At 43.2% G+C, this 21,903-nt stretch overlaps 1 protein-coding gene across 8 annotated transcripts in view; it reads right to left on the bottom strand.

Moving 5' to 3' along the window:
- The window catches only part of SFMBT2 (Scm like with four mbt domains 2), a 244,299-nt gene that overhangs the window by 108,424 nt on the left and 113,972 nt on the right, over positions 1-21,903 (bottom strand). For 7 of the 8 annotated variants that reach the window (XM_014841320.3, XM_014841318.3, XM_014841322.3 and 4 more), the window contains exons 5-7: positions 17,901-17,989; positions 15,970-16,216; positions 8,188-8,285 (exon numbers count right to left, since the gene is read on the bottom strand). In XM_014841320.3, coding sequence (XP_014696806.1) covers positions 8,188-8,285; positions 15,970-16,216; positions 17,901-17,989 — 434 coding nt within the window. Of the gene's footprint in view, positions 1-8,187; positions 8,286-15,969; positions 16,217-17,900; positions 17,992-21,903 lie in introns of those variants that run through there. The other variant, XM_044762034.2, reaches the window with a different exon arrangement.

Here is a 21,903-nt window from a genome sequence, read left to right as displayed (position 1 = left end):
AGCCAGCCCCTAATAAAAACCCTGGGCACCGAGTCGCTGATGAGCTTCCTGAGCACACGTTGTCCCTGCTTGCTGCAGGAGGAATTAGGAGCATCCTGTGCAACTTCCCTGGGAGAGGACTCTTGGAAGCTCGCATGTGGGTTTCCAGAATTCACCCCATGTGGCTTCTCCCTTTGCTGCCTTTCCTTTCTATCTTTCGCTGGAATAAACTATAACTGTGATTATAACAACACTGGAGTCCTGTGAGTCCTGGTGAGCTACCAAACCTGGGGGCAGATCCAGGGACCCCTGACCCAGGGGTGTGAGAAGCAGAGAGCCCTCGCGGAGGATGCTCGAGTTTCCGGCTTCAAGTCTCAGTTCTTTATCTCCACTTCCCTTCGCTCTAATGCTAATCTCTAAACAGCTTATTTGGGATTTCAAATACATCGAGATTTGGAACATTTGTTTTTCTTAACAGGATGAAAAAAATATTCAAACAATTTCACTTCTTTCAGGGATAAAAACGGAGAATGGATTTTAGCGACATTTCAAATACTGTTCTTTCCTTGCAATTACGAGGGGCGGTCATGAATGAAGTCAGCAGAGAAGCATGTGCTTTCCCGGGGCCTCAAATCTGTAGTCCTCGAAGGGAAAAATACTTTACTTCAATTAACTGGTAAATTAGGAACTGCTGTTTCTTATTTGTAGCTCTTTTTGTTGTCTATACGAGCTGTCAGTGAAACTTCTATAATTTCACATTTGCAAACAAGTGGGGTCACAAACAGATTACAATTAACAAGAAGTGCAGAGAATGAAAAGTAACCGTAATTATAGAAGGCTTATGAACATCTGACACAAGAAATACTACATTAATTATCGTTAGATTCTTATTGTCTAGGTTCCCTCAGCCCTATTTTTAAAACTTAACTAAATTCCCCCAAATTCATTTGTTGTACCTTTGTAAATACTTAATGAACCAGAAAACTGAAACAGTGCAGAAATCTCTGGCCAAAAAATGGAATGAGCCTTGTATTAAATTGATTTTTTTAAAGATAGAAACAAACTGAAAAAAACCCATCCTAGCAGTTCTTTGTGAAGACAAAAGTAAAAAGCTTTTACTGAAACTGGGGCATTTCACTTTATTTGACAGTGGGACGTACTGTAAGTGAATCCAATGACGGCTTGCAAAGGTTGCAGAATGAGTAAAAAAAAAAAAAACCGAGTGACAGACTTTGCTGATTTTTTTTTCTTTCTTTCTTTCTTTCTTTTGTTGAGGAAGATTCTTCCTGAGCTAACATTCACTGGCAGTCTTCCTCTTTTTTTTCTTTTTTTTTTTCGATTCAGAAATTAGCCCTGAGCTAACGTCTATGCCAGTCTTCCCTATTTTGTATGCAGGGTGCCTCCACAACATGGCTGATGAGTGGTGTATCTCTGCACCTGGGACTCGAACCCGCGAACCTGGGCCACCGAAGCACTAGGCTGTGGGGCCAGCCCTGAGACCTCACTGATTTTCACAGTGCAGCCACCTCTACAGACTTATTATTTTTCAAGAGTAAATTAGTATTAATATATGGATTGTTTCAGCAAATCTATCAGGTCTCAATAATGAGGCGGGCTTTCAAGAAAAATAATCATTTCTTTATGCGCTTTTCAATAAAATGTGTTTTGAATCCCCTTCCCTTTTTTTTTTTTTTGGATACGCATTTCATTAATTACTTACCTTTCAACTGAACCTACATTTTGAAGATTATCTGAATTTTCCGTATAAGGGAAGTCATGGTTCCCAGTAAAATACGGTATCCAAAAGTCATTCAAAGTTTTCTCTCAATCAAGGGGAAATAGCGGGAATGCTCATTAGGAGTTTGTTTCTACACCGTTGCTGTCTGTATTCATGACAGAAGGGAAATTCTACACATGAACGCTATCAGACTGCATTTACAGACATAGACACACAGATACCAATGCAGATATGGGAACACATCCCCCCAAAGTGACAAACACTGCAGCACATTGAGATTCATTCCTTTAAAATACTCACTTGATCTAAAGCGTAAAAATAATAAAAACAACGGCTTTGAAATACTGCTCATCTCCAGCCATTAAATATGCTTAGCTTTGACTTCTGTCTCATGACAGCTGAACGCTACGGCAACTTTCCATAACATGTACCTAGGAGGATTCGTGGATGAATCCAAACATATATACCTTTCACCATAATGAAAGTAATAGAAATAAGTTTGCCTGCTGAGAAACAGTGATGATCAAATAGTAACAACAGAAAAAAATACATATAAGTTCTATTTTTGGACCCTGCAGGAGAATACTGCTTGCAGAAACTTTTAAAAACTTGAGACAGAAAATTTCTCTTGTTTTTATTAAAATGAAGCAACTGCTAAGACAGTTTGAACTTTATCCCATGCCCCCATGCCATTTCTTGGAACAATTTTAATTACCTCCATAATTAGAATTACCTCCATAGGGAAAACAACAGTAGAGAATGCTATTTTATGATTTCTTCAATATGGTACATACATGAAGTGTGGTTGTGCTGGGTTGTATGGTGTCTCCTAAAAATTCATATCCACCCAGAAGCTAGGAATGTGACCTTATTTGCAAACAGGGTCTTTGCAGATGCAATCAAATTTAAGCTGAGGTCATACTGCATTCACATGGGCCAGAATCAAATGATCGGTGTCCCTATAAATAGAAGGCAATTTGGACAGACGTCCAGAGAGGAGAAAGCCATGTGAAGATGGAGGCAGAGACTGGAGTGATGCTGCCAGAACCCAACAAATGCCAAGGAGTGCAGGTAGCCACCAGAAGCTAGGACAGACGCACGGGACAGGCTCTCCCCCACACCTTCGGAGGGAGCACGGCCCTGTGGACACCTTGACTGACTCCTAGGCCTCCAAAACTATCAGAGAATAAATTTCCAGTATTTCAAGCCACCAGCGTGTGGTAATTTATAACAACAGCCTTAGGAAGAGAATACATTGGTTGCTCTCACGATTTCAAAATTAAATGCATAAATATTCACTCCACACCAAGTGTGGTTAAGAAAGTAAAACTGCTCATTGCTTTTCCATCAAATTGAAATAAGAGAAAACATTTATAAAAGTGTCTCGCAAGCTTTAAGAACACATAATTTTCAATTCAACCCATTTTTATTTATTAAGGGCCAATTCCCTATGTCCCGCCCTGTGAAAAACAGTAAATATTGACTATTCACTCTTATAGCAACTATTAATTAGGAACAAAATATCGAATAAGAAGAGGGTCATTTTCAGGCACTCCATCAAAATAATAGTCTGGGGGCCGGCCCCGTCCTTGGCCAAGTGGTTAAGTTCACACGCTCTGCTTCGGTGGCCCAGGGTTTCACCTGTTCAGATCCTGGGCGAGGGCATGGCACCACTCATCAGGTCATGCTGAGGCAGCATCCCACATGCCACAACTAGAAGGACCCACAACTAAAAGTATACAACTACGTACTGGGGGCGATTTGGGCAGAAAAAGCAAAAAAAATAAAAAAATAAATAATAGTCTGAATTTTAAAGAAAGACATTTAAAGAAAGTTAGGGAAGACGGTGAACGTATTTGGGAAAATGTGAACAAATCATTAAACCCTGGAAGCAGGTCAACAGCCTTTGGCAGAGAGTAGCTGTTCAATAAATGTGCAACGAATTCGTTAATTTTTAATTAAAACTATGTTAGGCTTATTAATGTTTATACCTTTGAGTCTTATTCATGGTTCTAAATAATAAGTCTGCAAATCCAATTAATCTGTAACTATGTTAACTCAAAATACTTCCGATCAGTGAGTTAAAGACATATATCCACTCAGGAATCAGATCACTTATTTGACAAACATTTACTGAGCATATGACAGCCAAGGAGTGATGTTTGGCTGCATGTACTCAACAATGAACAAGACAGACAAGATGCTGGCCGCCCCAGAGCTGCAGAGCTGGCCAAGAAGAGAGGGAAACCACACAAGGGTTCAGTGGAACTGCGACCTGGGTGACAAGGGAAAACAGAGCAGGTACCCAGGGGAGCCCAGTCTCAGAGGCCAGAGGTCCAGAAGGCTTCTTTTAGAGAATTCATATTCATGATCGAAGGACGAGTAGGAAGTTAACAGAAAGAACGACACAAGTACAAAGAGCATCTGGAGACGAGAAAAGGCCAGCGTGTGGAGCGCTGAGGGGCGCAGCACAACCCAGCCGTGGAGGACCACAGAGGGCGCACAGTGAGGGCTCACCAGGCACAGGACTTCCTGGAAGGATGTGAGAGCTGAGCCCAGCGTCCAGACGACAAGATTTTAAAAATGGGAGTGCCAGATGAAGAGAGCAGACTAAAAATCCACGTGACTTTTACCTCTTCCTAAAATCTAACCAAGACTATGGTAAAGAGATTATTATTATTTTTTTTTTAAAAAGACACAAATCCACTCAACAGCAGCAAAGGTATGGAAGCTAAAATGCAGATGAACAAGAAGTAACTAATTGAACATATGCATCAGAGCCGAATCCCAAGCCTGCGGTAGAGAAGCTGAGAACCAACCCAGTGGAGAAGGTGGGAATCTCCAGGAGACTCAGAAACAGTAATGGCTCCTGTGTCTGAAACCGGGTGCATGGGAGCAGATGAAATAAGAAGTGTGGGGCACTGTCAGACCCCTAGGCATCCTCCCCTACCGACCCTACAAGACCAGCTGTCCTCCTCCAGGCTCCCCTAAGGGGATGAAACACAGTGCCCGGTCTGTGGGTGCCAGGACGGACACACTCAGTGCACAAACGCCAGGCCCTCTTCTTGACACTCAGCTCCTAGAATGCTGGCAGCTGGACCTTGAACCCCAGATGGGCAGTTGAAAAATGCCCCCTGGGAAATCACCTAAAGAAGAAAAACCACCGTACAAATTAGTAGCCCCCAAAGGTCACCTAAGCGGACTAGCCTGCCCTTAGCTTTCTAATCTCCCCTCTTACTCAAGAACACACATCAAGGATTTTCAGCTATCTAAGGAAAGCTTCTAATAAGAAAGACACACACCAAAAGCAACATGGAGGAAAGAAATTATTGAGCAAGAAAAAACTCTAAAAATAATCAGTCATTTCAATGAGATTAACTCGTGTTTCCAGGCCACGAGAACAGGGGGCTATAAAGACAGCACTCAGGGAGAAAACACCCAGCCAGTGCTGCTAAGAACGTGACAGCACAAATGAGTTGAGAAAACTTCTGGCGGTGGAGCGAACAGACCAGGAAAGGAAAAATAGAACTGAGAAGAAAAAAAAATTAACAAGCCAGTCCAGGAGTACCATATCCACATAGCCACAGCCCAAGAAAGGACAAGAGAGGAGAGAGAGGTGGAAGACATCATTTTAAAAGAAATGTCTCCAAATTAAAGGCATTGAGCTGCAGACACTCGAAGTACTCAGCATTATGGATGAAGAGAGACACCCACGAAGGGTACCACTACGAAATTTCAGAACAGTGGAGAAAAAGAGGGTATGAGATTCCAGAGAAGAGAAGAAAACTGAAGCACTATCTACAAACTCTTGAGAGGAGTGACCACTAACCTGGAATTCTATACCCAAATGATCAGTGGAACATGAGGACAGAATAAGGACGTTTTCAGGCGCTCAAGGTGAGATGAAATGCTGCCACCCCTGGGATGGCCTGACACATTTTATGGCCTCTGTAACCTGAGGACAGAATGGCAGAGGCAGGAAGACCAAGTGTGTTAACAACAGCTGGCTCACTGTGACCCTCTCCCAAAGAAGCCCCCAGTCTCTGCTCTGGGCCCGGCCACCCGGAGCAGATGGGAGCACTCAATTCCCTTGGGCCTGTTCCTGGAACCAGAGTAGAAAACATAAATCTGCTGATTCCTGTCCATCTTTCCATGGGATGTCCAGTACCTGGAGTTCGTGCTACAACTTTGGCAGACGCCCCGACTAGGATAAACCCTAATTTTCTTTAGATTAACTCATGATTGGCCTACTCAATTCACTGTCCAGCTATCTTCTCCTCCAAAGAGCTGGAGAACGACCTCTCCTGGAACAGTCAGGGCTGTGCTTGCTTCTTATTTTGTCAAAAGCGAAAACTAGAACCTTTAGGGAAACATACACGGGCAGGAACACTACACAGAGAGGCAAGGAAATGATTAACACAAAAGTTAGGGTGCTGGTTACCACAGCCGAGTCCAGAGAGAGGATGGGGAAAGACAAGTGGGGGACTTCTCATGGACCAACAACTGCCCAGGTCCAGGCTGGAAAGGGATGTCTGTATTTGCCTGTATTTTCATTATGTTACTCTTTGAACTTCTCACATGTGTATAATATATTTCAAAATAAAATTTACTTTTTCTGGGTTTTCTTTCTTCTTCTTCTTCTTCTTCTTCTTCTTCTTCTTCTTCTTTTTTTTTTGCTCAGGAAGATGTGCCCTGAGCTAAGGCCTGCTGCTAATCTTCCTCGATTTTGTATGTGAGCCAGCACCACAGCATGGTGACTGATGGACGAGTGGTGTAGGTCTGCGCCCAGGAACCGAACCTGGGCCACTGAAGCAGAGCACACCAAACTCAACCACTAGGCCACTGGGGCTGGCCCAGAATTTACTTTTACAAGGATGAGGGACACGATCAGATCTGTACATTTAAAACATTACTGGTACTGGACCGCCGGCACAGCAGTTAAGTTCGCACACCCTGCTTCGGCAGCCTGGGGTTCACCGGTTCAGATCCCAGGTGTGGACCTACACACCGCTTGTCAAGCCATGCTGCGGCAGGCGTCCCACATAAGTCGAGGAAGATGGGCATGGGTGTTAGCTCAGGGCCAGTCTTCCTCAGCCAAAAAAAAAAAAGAGGCAGATTGGCAGCAGATGTTAGCTCAGGGCTAATCTTCCTCAAAAAAAAAAAGAAAAAAGAAAGAAAATATTACTAAGGTTACTGTGAAGAGGAGAGAGTGGACATCATGGTAGAGGTCAAGGGAGTGATGGGGGTGGACGGGATGGGAAGAGATAGATGAGCCAGAAAGGTTACAAAAGAGGAGATGCTGTTTGTCTTTACTATTATTATCATTATTAATTTTTTTGCAAGGGGAGGACGTTAGCAGGAAAGGAAGGAGGGAGGGAAGAGGAGGAAAGTGAACTATTTGGTCAGTTGGCAAAAAAAAAAAAAAGTCCAAGGTAACGTCTCATTGTCAGTGATCACCACTGCTAACGGTATATTCCGTTTATACCGTTCTTCTAGAAGACTAAGCTCAAAATACTGTAAAAGTCATCATTCAACGAAACCTCAGAACACAACTCCATGACTTTTCACAAGAGGCCTCCACGGGTCCAATTTCACACACACGGAAAGTGCAGAAGAAGAGGGCTCATCCCTGGCTGTGACAGGTTAAAATCCTGCGTGAGGACTTCCGTGGAGACAAAATTCAAGAAGCCGGCACCCAGCCCAAGCCCCAAGCCCCAAGCCCGTGCTGCGTGCGGGACCTCAACACCATTTTACTTTCATCTTCCATGCGAAACTTCTCGGGCACTGCAGAAACGGGCCCTCTCGGAACGCAAGAGCAGGCTCGTGACCGTCAACCACCACCCCACTCAGCACTGTCCCAGGAAACGAACGGATTCCGGTTCCAAAGAAGAAGAGGCTGCTTTACGTTCTCCTCCGATCTCAATGGATCATTCCTGCCCAGAACTTAATCTGCTACTTCACGTACGTTTTAAGCATCATTTTAACAGTGTTAAGAACCCGGCGATCTGTTCCACTTGTGGCATGTTTCTTTCATCCTTGTATTTGCACCCAAAAGAAGCCCTCATTTCCAAGAGACACTCAGTACCAGCTTCCTGAGCCATCGAGAAAATGGAGCCATCAAGAGAAGCACCACCTTCTGTCATTTTTACCAAATAAATACCAAAATTAGACTTGCTCTATTTTCTCCTGCTTCTTTGGTAGGGAGTAAGAGGGGGACAATGAGATTTCTATAATGATACATGATGGAGAAAAACAGGAAACCTGAAAAATACGAATCTAGATCTTGGAATATGGGTATTTGTGAAGATTAGAAAACACAGCCGAAGGGAACAGATAATATTTTAAACACTTAATATGGAAACTGGCCGAGAAGGCAGCTTTTTAAATAGTGGGAGATGATTTGATATTGGAAACGAAACACAGTTTCTTCTTGAAAAGAGCAGACAAACTGCTAGGAATGGACATCTTACCTTAAATACTTCCATCGGAAGAGGAAACTTTGTGGCATCAGTAAGGGATTTTTCCAGAGCACATTCCCATTCAGAGGTCATCTTCAAAGGATAGATTTCTGTATCAACAGCAAACCAGAGAAGAATTTAAGGACTAAAACGTTCTACTGGGTGGTTCTTTCTTGAATTTTATCTTGCCAGGATTTCGTAATAACCAAGCAAGCTCAGCAACCGTAAGAATTCACACCCTACCCGCCATAAAAGGCCACCTGCTAAAGGGATTTTCTGAAGTTAAATGCCAGCTTGGGGTTCTCCTATCAGAAATGAAGAATAAATTTAATAGGGCTCTTCTTCAGGGAACATTTGCATGCATTCTGTTGGCATTCTGTAAGTAATTTAAGGGTATAAATCACATTAGCAACGTCTTCAGTCATCCACCACCCCAAATTCCACATATTACCTGGGAAGTAATATCCACTGATGGAGAACTTATTACCTGATAAATTTCTAAACGAGAAAGCACTCTCGTCTGGCATTTTCAGTGATCACAGCCTATTTTTCACTAAATCTCTAAGCTCTCGTATGCTAAAAATAGCCCATGTAAGTCGGAAAATTATTAAAAGGTAAATTAAAATTTACCAACCAAGTTTAATATTTACACTTGAAATGTTGCGAACACACCACATGTTGCCTATATTTTTCCCCAGGCGGCGGCGGCGAGAGAGAGATTTACGAATGGAGGTTACGCGGTCTGAATGCAAAAGGCAAAGAAAGAAATTTGTCGAGCACTGTTTTCACCAATTGCTGTAACTGCAGGGGAATTTTATGATCTGATCTCAACAGATTTAAGACCTTATCAAATAGGATTTGAAGAAGCACTCACTTAAGGCAGATATGTTTATACCCTCCCTCTATCAACCCAGGCGACTTCAGACAGACAGATGGGGTTTGAATATGAATTTAAGCACAGCTAAAAGGCAACATTAAACCTTTGGGGCTATATTTTTAATTTCTTGCATGTCTACTTTTCAGCATGCAGCCATATATTCGGACGCTCATAGCTTCTGGCCTCACCTTGAGCTTGAAGCCCCCCGTGCTTTAGCAGTTCATTTAGTCTTTTCAGACTACCCTAATTATGGTCAGCGAAAGATGCTCCCGGAAGCAGTTGAGTTATCAACACTCTGCCCACTGTCATCCGTTGTCAGTTACCCAAAGTCACATCAAGGGTTATTAACGACCAAAGAGGCTCCATTCATGCATAGTGTCTACAGTCCTTTCTAGCATTTTGTTTATACTCTTCTACCCCTGAGAAATTTTTTTCCCCAACTTGGCATTTTTATGTCAGAACAAAAATAGGATGTGATTCTTCTTGGTAGTAACTAACACATTCAGGGGAACACCATGGGGCCCCAATCAATGCCTCTGCAGAGATGGAATGAATCGCTTCTCCAACCTCCACAGGTGAGAAGGGGGGCTGAGGGAGAATCACTTATCTCAGGGTCCCACAAAGGAGCAGAGGAGACAGTCCCTGGAGCCCTATAGATCGGCCTGCGAGAGTAAGAAGGATGCCCTGGAACGCACGGGGGTCCAGCTCAGAGGCACCGCATGAGAATCTCGGTGAAGGGGGAGGCAGTTCAGAGCACCCCAGGAAGCAAAGCCCCGTTCAAGAGGGGCAGGAAGGAAACGACAAAGGAGAGCCCAGATCTCCGAGTGGACAAGAACAAGGTCACTTTCCCAGCGACCTGGAAGCAGATCAGAGGGAGTTCAACCTTGGCCTGGGGGTCAAGGGAGAACCAACTCAAGAGAACGGACAGCGACTTCCAAAGACAAGACCACAGGAAGAGTCTGCAGACGTAAGGGATGAGGAAAAGGGAAGAAAAGGCCCACTGGATTGGCATCCTGAGCTCCCACGGTCTGTAACTGAGGCCCCTGGAGGTGGAGAAGGGGCCCCAGAGACAGACAAGAAGGTGAAAGAAGAGTGGTTAAAAAAAAAAAAGATACTCAAGGCCAGAGCAGTGAAAACCCAACGTGGCCACAGTTAGATCCAAACGACCAGGACTGAGCGAGGTGTATGCAGACCCCATTAGGGATGCTCATAGCCCTCCCGGACCTGTGTTCACACACACTGGCGGAGTGGGGCTGACATCATCTCTCTCATGCTAAAACAGAGACAAATGTAACAAGAAGCCCAGTGCAATGGACCGAATGTTGGTGTCCCTCCAAAATTCTCATGTTGAATCCTAACCCTTAGCTAACGTGAGGGTGTTAGGAGGTGGGGCCTTTGGGAGGTAAAGAGGGCATGAGGATGGAGCCCCCATGAATGGATCAGTGCCCTTATAACAGAGACCCCAGAGAGCTCCCTCGCCCCTTCCACCATATGAGGACATGGCAAGAAGACAGCCGTCTGTGAACTAGGAAGCCGGCCCTCACCAGGCACCAAATCTGCTGACATCTTGACCTGGAGACTTCCAGCCTCCAGAACCATGAGAAATAAACGTCTGTCTCTTTTAAGCTTGCCCAGCTGCTGGTATTCAGTTATAGCAGCCCCAGCTCACTAAGACATCCAAGTTCCAGGCGGTTTCTGCCCCATCATTCCATCCTAAGAGTCTTTGTCTTCTTTCTGAGGATATTAAATCCTACTACGGAATTTTACCCCACGGCAAGCCATCCTTCTTTTCTTAAAAAGTGAATGTCAATTGCACCATTGTCAGTATGCTCGATGGCCTGCAAAAGCTAGCCACCTACTGGCCTCAGGAAGCAGACATCAATATCCAGGTGTGTTTCATCAGAGAGGCACCTGGTTACACCGGCAAGTTTATGAACAGTAAATAGAACCATTAAAAGAACATAAAACATTTTCTTAACATGATCGTGTTGCAGGTAATTTAATAGAGTGTGTCACGTCAATTTCTGTTTGTGGGAAGTAATAAGCAATTAAAATCCGTCCTGATTCATCTTTAACTAGACGCCTGGGCGAGGATGAGGCCGTCTCCCTCTCTGCCTGCGTTGGGCTGGCTGTTCCGCAGTGCATGCTGGCAGGAGGCAGGAGTGCACAAAATTGTCACGGTACGGCCTCAGATTAAATGAAGGTCTTAAGGGGCGATCCCCTTTTGCCATGCACCCCAAAACCTCCACTCCTTCCTCCTCCACCAGATTCTCACCAACGAGGAAGGACTAATCCGTGGTTGTGAAGAGATAACAGACAGTGGAAAGTGCTACAGACTGGATGTTTGCATCCTGCCAAAATTGCTATGTTGAAACCCTGACCCCCTCGACATGATGCTACTTGGAGACGGGGCCTTTGGGAGATGATAGGGTTAGATGAGGTCATGACAACAGAGACCCATCATGGGATCAGCACCCTTCTAAGAGCAGACCCCAAAGGGCTCGCTCTCACTCTCTCTCTCTCTCCCCCCTCCACGCCTGCACACACAAAGAGGCCATGTGCACACACAGCAAGAAGGTGCCATCTACAAATCAGGAGGCGAGCTCTCACCAGAACTCAACGATGCTGACACCCTCCTCTTGGACTTCCGCCCTCCAGGACTGTGAGAAAATAACTGGTGGTGTTTAAGCCGCCCAGTCTATGGTTTTTGTTATGGCAGCCTGAGCTGACTAAGGCAGAAAGCAGTAACTCTTTTTGGACAAAGAAACAGTTCAAGTAGGAAGCATCTGAATTAGAGTCAGAAACCTCCTCACTCCAGGAACTATCTAAAGCAGAAAGAAAAAGGAAAAAAGAAAGGTTGACATGAAGGTTTTTGAAAGGCAAAAAAATATGGGGAAAAAAAATCTAGAAATAGAGATTAAAAAAAACCTCAAAAAGTTTCATCTCCTTAGCTTCTGCAAAAATATCTAAGATTCTATCTTGCTTTCTAAACATCAAGAAATATGAAAGCAGGTGGGGCCTCTAAATAACCCTTGACCTCAACAACCTACTTAAATTTCTTAGAAAACTAAATATAACCATAATCCTCTCATCACAGATGGAACACCTAGAAAATGCCAGTCACCCGAGGTACCTTGTAACATCAGCAACACAGCAAATGTACAATTATCCCCATTTGACAGAGGAGGAAACAGGTTCAGAAAAATAGGGTAACTTGCACGGGGGGCTCTGCAGCTACTGACAGAAGCAGGAGGAGAAGCTACCTCGGACCCTGACTCCAAGTGCACGTTCTCACTACTTTCCCAGGTTTCTGAAGCTTGATTCACACGTGGACCCTTTTAAAAGAATAAAATTATCCTGAACCCCTGGGCCATATTCCTGTGCATCTTATATGTTCTGGAGCCATCCTGGCTGCTGAACAAGGAAACACATCAACAAAGGGCATCTACATGTTCTGACTCAGTTCTCAAAAGCTCCCCTAATACATTAGGGGCAAAAGAGGACGGCAGAGCCCTCGCCACTTTGGGGGTGTCTTCACCCCGGGCCCTCCCCTCCACATTGGCTTCCAGAGCCCCGTCGATTATGTGGCTCCTGGAAGGTGGACTCGGCTGGTCCCTGCCATCCTTGTAGACATACTCGACTTTTTATTCAGTCAATTCATTCGACAAGTATTCACTGAGCGTCCATACGTGCCAGCCCTGTGCCAGGTGCTGGGGAGACAGCAGTGAAGGAGGGGGACTTCCAGTTAGAGTGGCTGCTAAAGTCCCCTCATGAAAGATCTGAAGGAAGGGAGGGAGGGGCAGCGCCAGCACGGGGACAAGCAGCATTCCAAAGAGGGGACACGCTGAGTCCACTCGTGGAACACAGCGGAGACCGACGTGCCGGAGGATAAAGGAGGAGTGGAGCTGGTCAGAGATAGCTGGAGAAGGAGCTGATCACAACGGCCTTGCCCTCAGCACTGAAGGGGGCCAGGCCTCGCCCGGGAAAGCCAGACTCACCAAGAATTCAGGAAGCTACTGCCCCTTCCACGACTACCTGCTGTCTTACCATTTTCTATTCCTTCACCCATTCTTCGCCGAAGCTGGGTTCCACGTGAGCACCCACACCCCCCCCCCGCCCCCAACCGCCGTGTGTGTGTGAAGTGGGGTGGCTCCTTTCCCTCTTGAATCCTCCCCACCCCAAGCTATCTCCTCTGAGTCCGGCCAGCAATGGAAAGGCGCACTGACTCTAGATTTCTCACTGGTGGACATATAAAAGGCAGCACCTCCTCCTCAAGGTTTGGAAGACAACCTTCCTAGCTACTTTCCATTACCTCTATTTGCATTAAACAGTTGAGAAATACTGGGCGCCATAAAAAGCAGAAAGCATACATAAAAGCAAAGCAAGAGCTACGATTATTTGTGGCCAAGGTGGTGGTGTCAGTGGGGGCGCTTATGGGGCATCGAGAGCAGGGGGCACTCCCACGGCTTATCTCAAAGCACACCCAAGGCCTCTACCACCTCCCCTCCTCCACCCCCCTTCCAAACCGACTCCTCACCATCAGCTGACGCTGCACACTTCTCATTTATTTAAGGATGTTTGGGAAAAAGAAAAATAGCTTAATATTCTCCATGCAAGTCGGAAATTTTATTCCCACCTATATTTCGGTTAAGGAAACAGTGCTGTCATCTAAGTTTTACAAGCCACACTGGGTCCTAAAACTAATTTACACAAACCCAAAATACTGGGTTCCGTTCCCACGTGTAAAACACGGGTAATAACTACCTCCCCGGGTGCTGTCCTGCTGAAAGGTAACAGAACCCGATTTCATCCTCTAAGTACGGCACTGGAAGAATGAGGAGGCGGACTGGAAATGTCCTTTCGCCTTTTATTGTCTTCGTCCCATTCATAACCTCTCCTGCTGACAATTTAAATGTTGGGAACATAGCTTCTTCTGATGGTGCCCGTCCCAAAGTCTTTAAGGACCCCCGAGAACTCTTCAGTGAAAGGGACAACTCATGCCCAGAAAATTACTAAGACAAGTAAACGCAATTTATTCTTATCTTATAGAGACAACAAACTATCTTAAAAAAAAAGAGAGAGAGCTCTCATATGCAAATGTTCCCCAAGTTTCCACCGTGCCACTTTCCATTCTTGCTTTTGAGGATCAGTCTCATGATTTCACAGCAAAGGAACGTCTCCGAGAACCTAAGAAGCTACTAGCAATCCTTTGCTCTGCTATAAATTTTTACACTGGCAAATATATGCTTCTCCTAAAATTTATAAAGCAATTAGATACTAAGATTTATACACTCGACTTTCCACGCAGAGTAAATTTCTCCTGCTAGGCTATGAATCCCAAGGCAAACGTGAGCTGAGGTTTCTCCTCACAACCCTCACAAGCCCTTTGTTTGCATCATAGTCCAGAATTACTAGGGGTATAAATGGACTTCTTGGCGGCTTCTCAAAACGTTGACAATAATAATACTCATAAAATACCATGTTACCTGTCTATACGCCTGTCAAATTCAACACAAATGCAAACACGTGAGATACAGACCCAGGAAGGTTTTTCAATTAAAGCCTTTGAGTGACAGAGAAGGGAAATATAACTCCTAAGCTTCATGGACTCGAGACTAACACTGGCAACTAATAGGAGAGGAAAAATCTCTGGCAATTTTAATAAAGCAAAGAGCCGAGTTGTCTTTGCTTCCAATATACCTGTGAAATTGACCAGAATGAAGATGAGTAATTTCTGGAAGAAATGAATATCTCTTCCTTGGCATCTTGAATTCCATAAGAACCCAACACTTTTGTTCTGAGACTCCCCATCAAAAGGTTGATACGGCCAGTAAGGGGCAGAGGAGGTGCGGGACGTATGGGCAAGGGGCCTGGGGTTGGAACTTCAGCGCATCCCCCTTTTAAGCTGGGGGGCCTTGGGCAGGTAGCTTAACCTCAGTCTCCATGTTCTCTTCTCTGAAAGGCAACAGTCCCATCAAATACGCAGCACTTTTTTGGAATCAAAATAAACACCACGGCAGATGTAAAATCACCTGGCACACAGTAAACATTCAAGAAGGGTTATTTTGTAAACACTGAGATCTTTGCCCAGTTAGGTATGTCAGAAAGCGTAATGCACTATTCTAGCCAATTAAGCCTGTGGAAAGTCATTTGACAGTGTTTTTGAAGCTAATTAAAATCTATGATGTGCCAGAAAAAAATGCATGATGATTTTCTCTTCGCAATTTCCAGGTCAGAACAGATTACACAATGATAAACATTTAGTTTGGATGTTCAGATGGATGGATATGGATAGAAAGATGACAGATATGGATGGGTGGATAAATAAATAAATGGATGGACGGGTGGGTGGATGGATGAAAATGGAGATGGATGGATGGATGGATGGATGGATACAGACAGATGGATGATGGATACAGATGAATGGATAAATAAATAAATGGATGGATGGGTGGGTGGAAGAATGGATATGGATATGGATGGATGGCTGGCTGGGTGGATGGATGGGTAAGCGGATAGATGAGTGTGTGGATGGAGGTAGGATGAATGGATGGATGCATGCATGCATGGACAGATGGAGATTTCAACCTACTTGCAAGACTACCAAAATCCCTAAAGAAAAAGGGAGAATATGACCAAGTCCCAATCCACTTGGTCTTTCATTTCCAAATCAGCAATTCCAAAGGAACTAGATCAACTTCACAGCCTCCAGCATGACCTTCTCCTTTCAGAGCACTTTTATTGAGATCCTGGATTTTGTTCCCTGTAGAAACTATTCTCAAGTTCAAATGCTTAATAGTCCCATACTCAAGACGTCCAAGATACCACAGAGCTAATAAATTTTCCAGAGACACATCCAGGAAGATATCCCATCTTTTTCTGAAATACTTTGCAGCAGCCAAAGCTTCAGCTCTTACCTGAAGGTGGGTCCATTCTGTATTTATTCTCTTGACACCAACCAACTGGTCGAAGTCTGTAATCCAAGTAAAACAACCACTGGTCATAGGATTCAGTGTCCTCCAATCCCACATAGCGAAGGCGTAATCTTCCTCCAACATTTTCAATCACACTAACTATCCAGTACTGAAAAGGGTTCTGAGAATCCTGAAGTTCTATTAAGGAACCAAGTGTAATGAGGTCTATAGGGCCTTTCCCTCGCAGAGGCTGTTCAAACAGAAGCAAAACTCCTTATTTTAAACTTTATTTTAAGGTTCTCATGGAAACAGATGACAGCAGAAGATAATATTTTTTTCACACCATCATCCAAGCTATTGGCAAACAGTCTGGTGTTTCCCCCACCCCCATCCTCTCCCACAGTCATCGCCCCCTCCCCTTCCCTCTCGTCCCACACACACTTCCATTTTAACCCAACTCTGAATCCAACAACAAAAATCACAAGTAAATAGAAAATAACAGTTTGGGCTAAGTTCTCGACAAACAAATCACCCTTCTCGGATAAAATGGCATTTGTTAGAAACTAGTATGCTTTTAAGAAGAGTTATACCCGAATTTGCCTTGAGCTAGAAAACACGTGGTAGCAAAATGTCGACTTTTCCCATAGGCAGATATATCTAATATGGGGCCATAAATTTAGACCATGACTGAACAGGTATTTATCTGATGATGGCCTCTACTGTAATAACCAAGACCCTCTCATAGTCTGACAATGTGAGTCAAGCATGAATGTGTGTAGACGACATGCTTAACACACATTAATGATCAGCTAAATCAGACTAGTAGGTAAAATTATTTCTACATTTTACCCAATAGTTGGTTGAGAGAATATATACAATTATTGCCCCATCTAAGCAACCTTCTTAGCATATGAAAAGGGCATTTGTTCAGCCAGCCCTGTGGGCAAATATGTTAAAAAAAAACCCTAACACATTAAGACAATGAAGGGTGAACAACCATCATTTTGATTTGTTAACCAAACAATTAAGTTAGTAGCCATTAAGATAAACAAATACATCAGGTGAAATCGTCACAAAACAAAACCCAACATTTGTATATTAGACAATGGTATTCCAAATTATTAATCTCTTTTCTGAGAGGAGGCAAACTTATGATTAATGATAAGAGAAAACAATGATATTGTCAAAATTCACACCGTATTCCTTGTTATTTCCTCTGTGTTTTCCTCTTTTTCAGGGGCATTCATCAAACAGATTTGGTAACAATAATTATTTACGACCCCGTACATTTCTCTTCCTGTTCTATTTTATATAGTATATATTAAAATGTTTTATCATAAAATTATTTTCAAATGAACCATCAAGATGGCAGGTGAAACTATCTTGCATTCAATACCTTAAAATTGCCTTAACCACATTGAAGTATGGTTAGCCATTTCTCCTCTTGTTTTTGTAAGGGAGGTTATCCAATTATTACTTAACCCACGTGTGTTCAAATCTTGGGGTTATGCCTCTGGAACAGAAGCCTTAATAGAACCATTTATCCAGCTACTCCAAGACGCTCCCAGACCACATAGATGCTTAGCTGTCCAATACACAAAACAGTTACTCTAAATTTTATTTTACATTCACTAATATAGGACAGAGGCTTAAATATATAGTATAGTGGGAAGATATTCTAACATATTATTATTTAAAAATGTGTTCACATAGAAACAAACTTCCTATTTATTGATTGTACCACAGGTGAAAACTTTTCAACGTCATTAGAATCAGTAACCTAAGGAAAAAACAGGAAGTTAGGCCCTTTGGGTACAGATTTCTGTGTGTACTCATGTACCTGCAGAAGGATATATGCAAAGATGCTGTTAGCTTTGAGCCCACGTAACTGTGATGCTTGAGACATAGAAAAGCTGTGTAACAACAATACATACTCCTTCTAGAAGGTTGGCCGGGGCTGTCCGGGAACCAGTCAAATCACGAATGAGAAATTCTGTCCAGTCCGTATACTTCTCTTTGATTGCTGGTGAGACAAAGGAGAGAAAACATACTTCAACACAGCAGTGGAGGATCAAATACATTTAAAATGACAGCACTTTTCTGTAGATACGTGTTATTTCAACGCTTTTCTTAATTTTAAGCGCCTTGCTTAGGTACTAAAATTGCGACAAAAAATCTGTCACCAATGGGTGACTTCACACCACCATGTGCCTAGATTTCAATGGGCATCAAGGAGATTAAAGAATATGAGGTCTTGAGGTCCTACAATCTATTTAGAAACTTCTATGAACAATGAAGATATTACAAGGTATGTGATTCAGGAGGATCCAAGGAGACAGATAAATGAGGCCTAGAAAAATCAGAGAAAGTTTTCCAGGTGGGAAAATAAAACCAGGCTCTGAATTATATAAAAGGTTTATAAAAGTAAAGAAGAGGAAGAAAGGATTTACAGACTGAGAGGAACAGCTTATGCTAACGACAGCGACGGAGAGAGGGAGGAAATGGAAAAAGACAGTGCGGGAATCGGCCAGATACGGCACAGTCTGAGGTTAGGACACCGGGAAATAATGTTAAGTGGCAGGAACAAAATTATGCACAGCCAACAAAGTCAACACAGATGTTTAATAAACAGGAGATTTCTGCAGAAAATGAATCTGGCAAGAGAAAAAAAGTTTAAATGGAAACAAAAGCAGCTAATGGCAGGAAAACCAATGTAGAAGCTACTTAGTTAACTACGTAAGAAAGTGACAAAGCCCACAACAGGGGTGCCAGCTCTGTGAGTAGGGAAGGGATGCAATGGAGACTCTTTTGAAACAAGAAATGTCAGACCTGGGAGGGCACCCTTCTACAAGTGCTTAGAACTCAAGACCTGAGAAGAACATAACTTCTTGGCACATCTCCCCAACCTACCAATCTCCAAAGGCTTCCCAGGTGACATCTCCATCCAGGAGAGGCCCTGAGCCTTCCCAGGGCACCACGGACTCGCAAAATCAGCCACAGGAGAGCAGCATGCATGCCCCTGATTCCCATCCACCCACACTGAGACTCTGACCTTCACGTCTCATGAAGAGCCAGCGGGCCCACGGACACGGCCCAAGACACATCCCATACTTAGCCTTCGTGAAAGGTTCAAGACTCAAGTGGTTTGTACATTGTTTAGAGGCTTCAAAGGCTTGTTGCAACTACTCCAGCTCAAACCTAAAGGAACAAAGTTATTACAAAAGGAAACCACGCCATCTGGTGTGGCGGGAATTGCCAAATCACAGCATGGGGAAGAGATGGGCTCCATGGTAGGCTCTGCCAACACTGGCTATGTGACTTGGAGTGATTTACTCAATTTCTCTTATACTCAACCACATCTGTATAATGGTACCAACAACATTTTGCATATGGGTGTGCAATAAGGATTAAAGAAGACGCCTACGTCAATAAAATATAACCAGAGCTGACACATTCTAAGCAGTTAAGAAATATTAGCTCTTTTTTTGTTATAAGTACATACTAAATTATTACACATTCTCACCAATTATTTATTATTCATTCTCGCAAATTCCAATGGAAACTTTCAACACCCTTTGGCAGAACCGCCAACAGAACAGGGAACAGAGGCAGCACCTGCTATTTCCATCACTAACCTGCATCTCAGTCAATATCCCCCCATCGCCCCTTAATGGTGAAAAGACCGAGACACACACCACAATGGAAGGGGCTCAGGAAAGGCTGGAAAGTCCAGCTTTAACTTGTACTACGGTGTCCTAGTAACAAAGATCGACTCACCCACTCCTCTTTCACCACTAGATTTTTTGTTTTCTCAGATAAAACAGCCTCTTCCTTATTTTATACCTACCTACTCACAGGCAAATGCACATATTTGGGGCACAAACTGTGCTGTTGTGTTCTTTTCCATCATTAGCAAGTGCATTTTTCAATGCTGTATCATTTTTCAATGCTATACCCATTTTTAAATTAGCCCTTGCTGTGGTCTGAATGTTTGTGTCCCCCAAAATTCTTATGTTGAAACCTAATCCTCCAGCATGAGGGCATTAGGAGGTGGGACCTTTGGTAGGTAATCAGATTTAGATAATGTGATAATGTATGGCGTCCTCATGAACGGATTAGTGTCCTTATAAAAGAGACTCCAAAGGCCAGCCCCGTGGCATGGTGGTGAAGTTCGGCATGCTCTGCTTCAGGGGCCGCGGTTTGCAGGTTTGCATCCCAGGCTTGGTCCTACACCACTCGTCAGCCATGCTGTGGCGGGGACCCATATACAAAACAGAGGAAGATGGCACAGACGTTAGCTCAGGGATAATCTTCCTCAACAACCACAAAGAAAAGGAGACCCAGAGAGCTCCCTTGCGCCGTCCATCATGTGAGGACACGGAGAAGACGGCTGTCTGTGAACCAGGAAGCAAGTTCTCACCAGACACTGGATCTGCCCACATCTTGTTCCTGGACTTCCAGCCTCCAGAACTGTGAGAAATAAATGTCTGTTGTTTATAAGCCCCCCAGTGTGTGGGATTTTTGTTACAGCAGCTCCAACGGACTAAGTCCTCCTCCACGCCTAGGGTTACTGAGAAGGCCAACAGCAATGGCATCCGAGATAAATTCATTAACATTTGTATTCATCTTATGCTTTACAAACACTGTTCACTTACTTCATCTCTTTTGATGATCCTAACAATGTTAGGAGGTGGTTTTTCTTAACAACTTTTGCCCAACTTCTTAGAGAAAACTAAGGGCAGAGCCAGCCTCAAACCCAAGAATTCAGACTCCAATCTTACATGTAGTCTTTCCACTACAATCAATGACTCTCAGAAGCTTTTCATACAGATAAATCAATAATTTAAATTGCAGTCTTGATAGAGATAATATAAAAATGACTGTCTAAACAAAAGGTTCAAGATGAGGACAAAACATACAAGTATACTCAATCAATATGCATTTCATATTTCATCATAAAAGAATGATAAGCAGCATAGTCAAGTAACAAATGGTGCTGTCTGACAGAATTTATGTCTATAACCACGAGAAGAAAGTTCAATTTTCCACTTGAGTTGTTTCTAACATCCATATAATCCAAGTTAACATTTAAGTTAAAATTTTTTAAATATGCAAGCACCCTATGAAGACATGGTGCCATGCTGAAATTTAAATGGTCTGAGTTATAGGAAGAGAACATTCGAGATGACTCTGAAATTTACAGCTCGTGAGCCCTTCGTTCCAGAGGTCCCATAACTGTCCATTATGGTCTGCAGAAGACTCGGAAGTGATCTTTCATAAGCCACAGAATAGTTACACAAATTACTCTCCATGGAAAATATATCTTAGTTGTCAAGGTACACCAACCATTTTAGGTTCAAAAATAGAAAAGAAACAGCTCTCAGGAATATTGTTAATTTTAAAAGAAAAACTGTTTTTTTTTTCTTTTAGTTGACATTTAGGTCTCCAAATCCAAAATTTTCAAACGTAAAAATCTATTACAACAAATATCACCATATATAAAAGACTGTGCATAACAAATTTACAATTCCCAGCCAACAGACCTATTTTAAACAATATTTAATTCAGTTAAATCCTAATATAATAAAAGTTGCCTGGAAATTCCTTAAATGCACTGCAACAGAAGCTGAACTGCGTTTTGCCACGTGTCCACATAAGCTTCTAACTGGAAATTTTAAAACCGTAACTTTTTATTTACTGCAGAACCTTTCTCTTCAAAGCCTCGAAATCAAGGAGTATGGACATAATGAACAATCTCTCTCAAATGTAAACCAATTCCTTGCCCTATGGTCGTTATCCTTTTCTTCCAGTTGAAGGACTGATCCACACACGAAATTTCAGAAAACCCACACCCCTGACTACAACATCAAATGTGAACTCCAAGGCAGGGAAAGACATCATTTTTTTTTTTTTTTTGAATATGCAATTTCAGGTGGA

This window comes from Equus asinus, chromosome 29, assembly GCF_041296235.1.
Source record: "Equus asinus isolate D_3611 breed Donkey chromosome 29, EquAss-T2T_v2, whole genome shotgun sequence".
Taxonomy (NCBI): domain Eukaryota; kingdom Metazoa; phylum Chordata; class Mammalia; order Perissodactyla; family Equidae; genus Equus; species Equus asinus.
The sequence above is the reverse complement of the archived record's forward strand: the minus strand, read 5'-3'. Positions and strand labels throughout refer to the sequence as shown.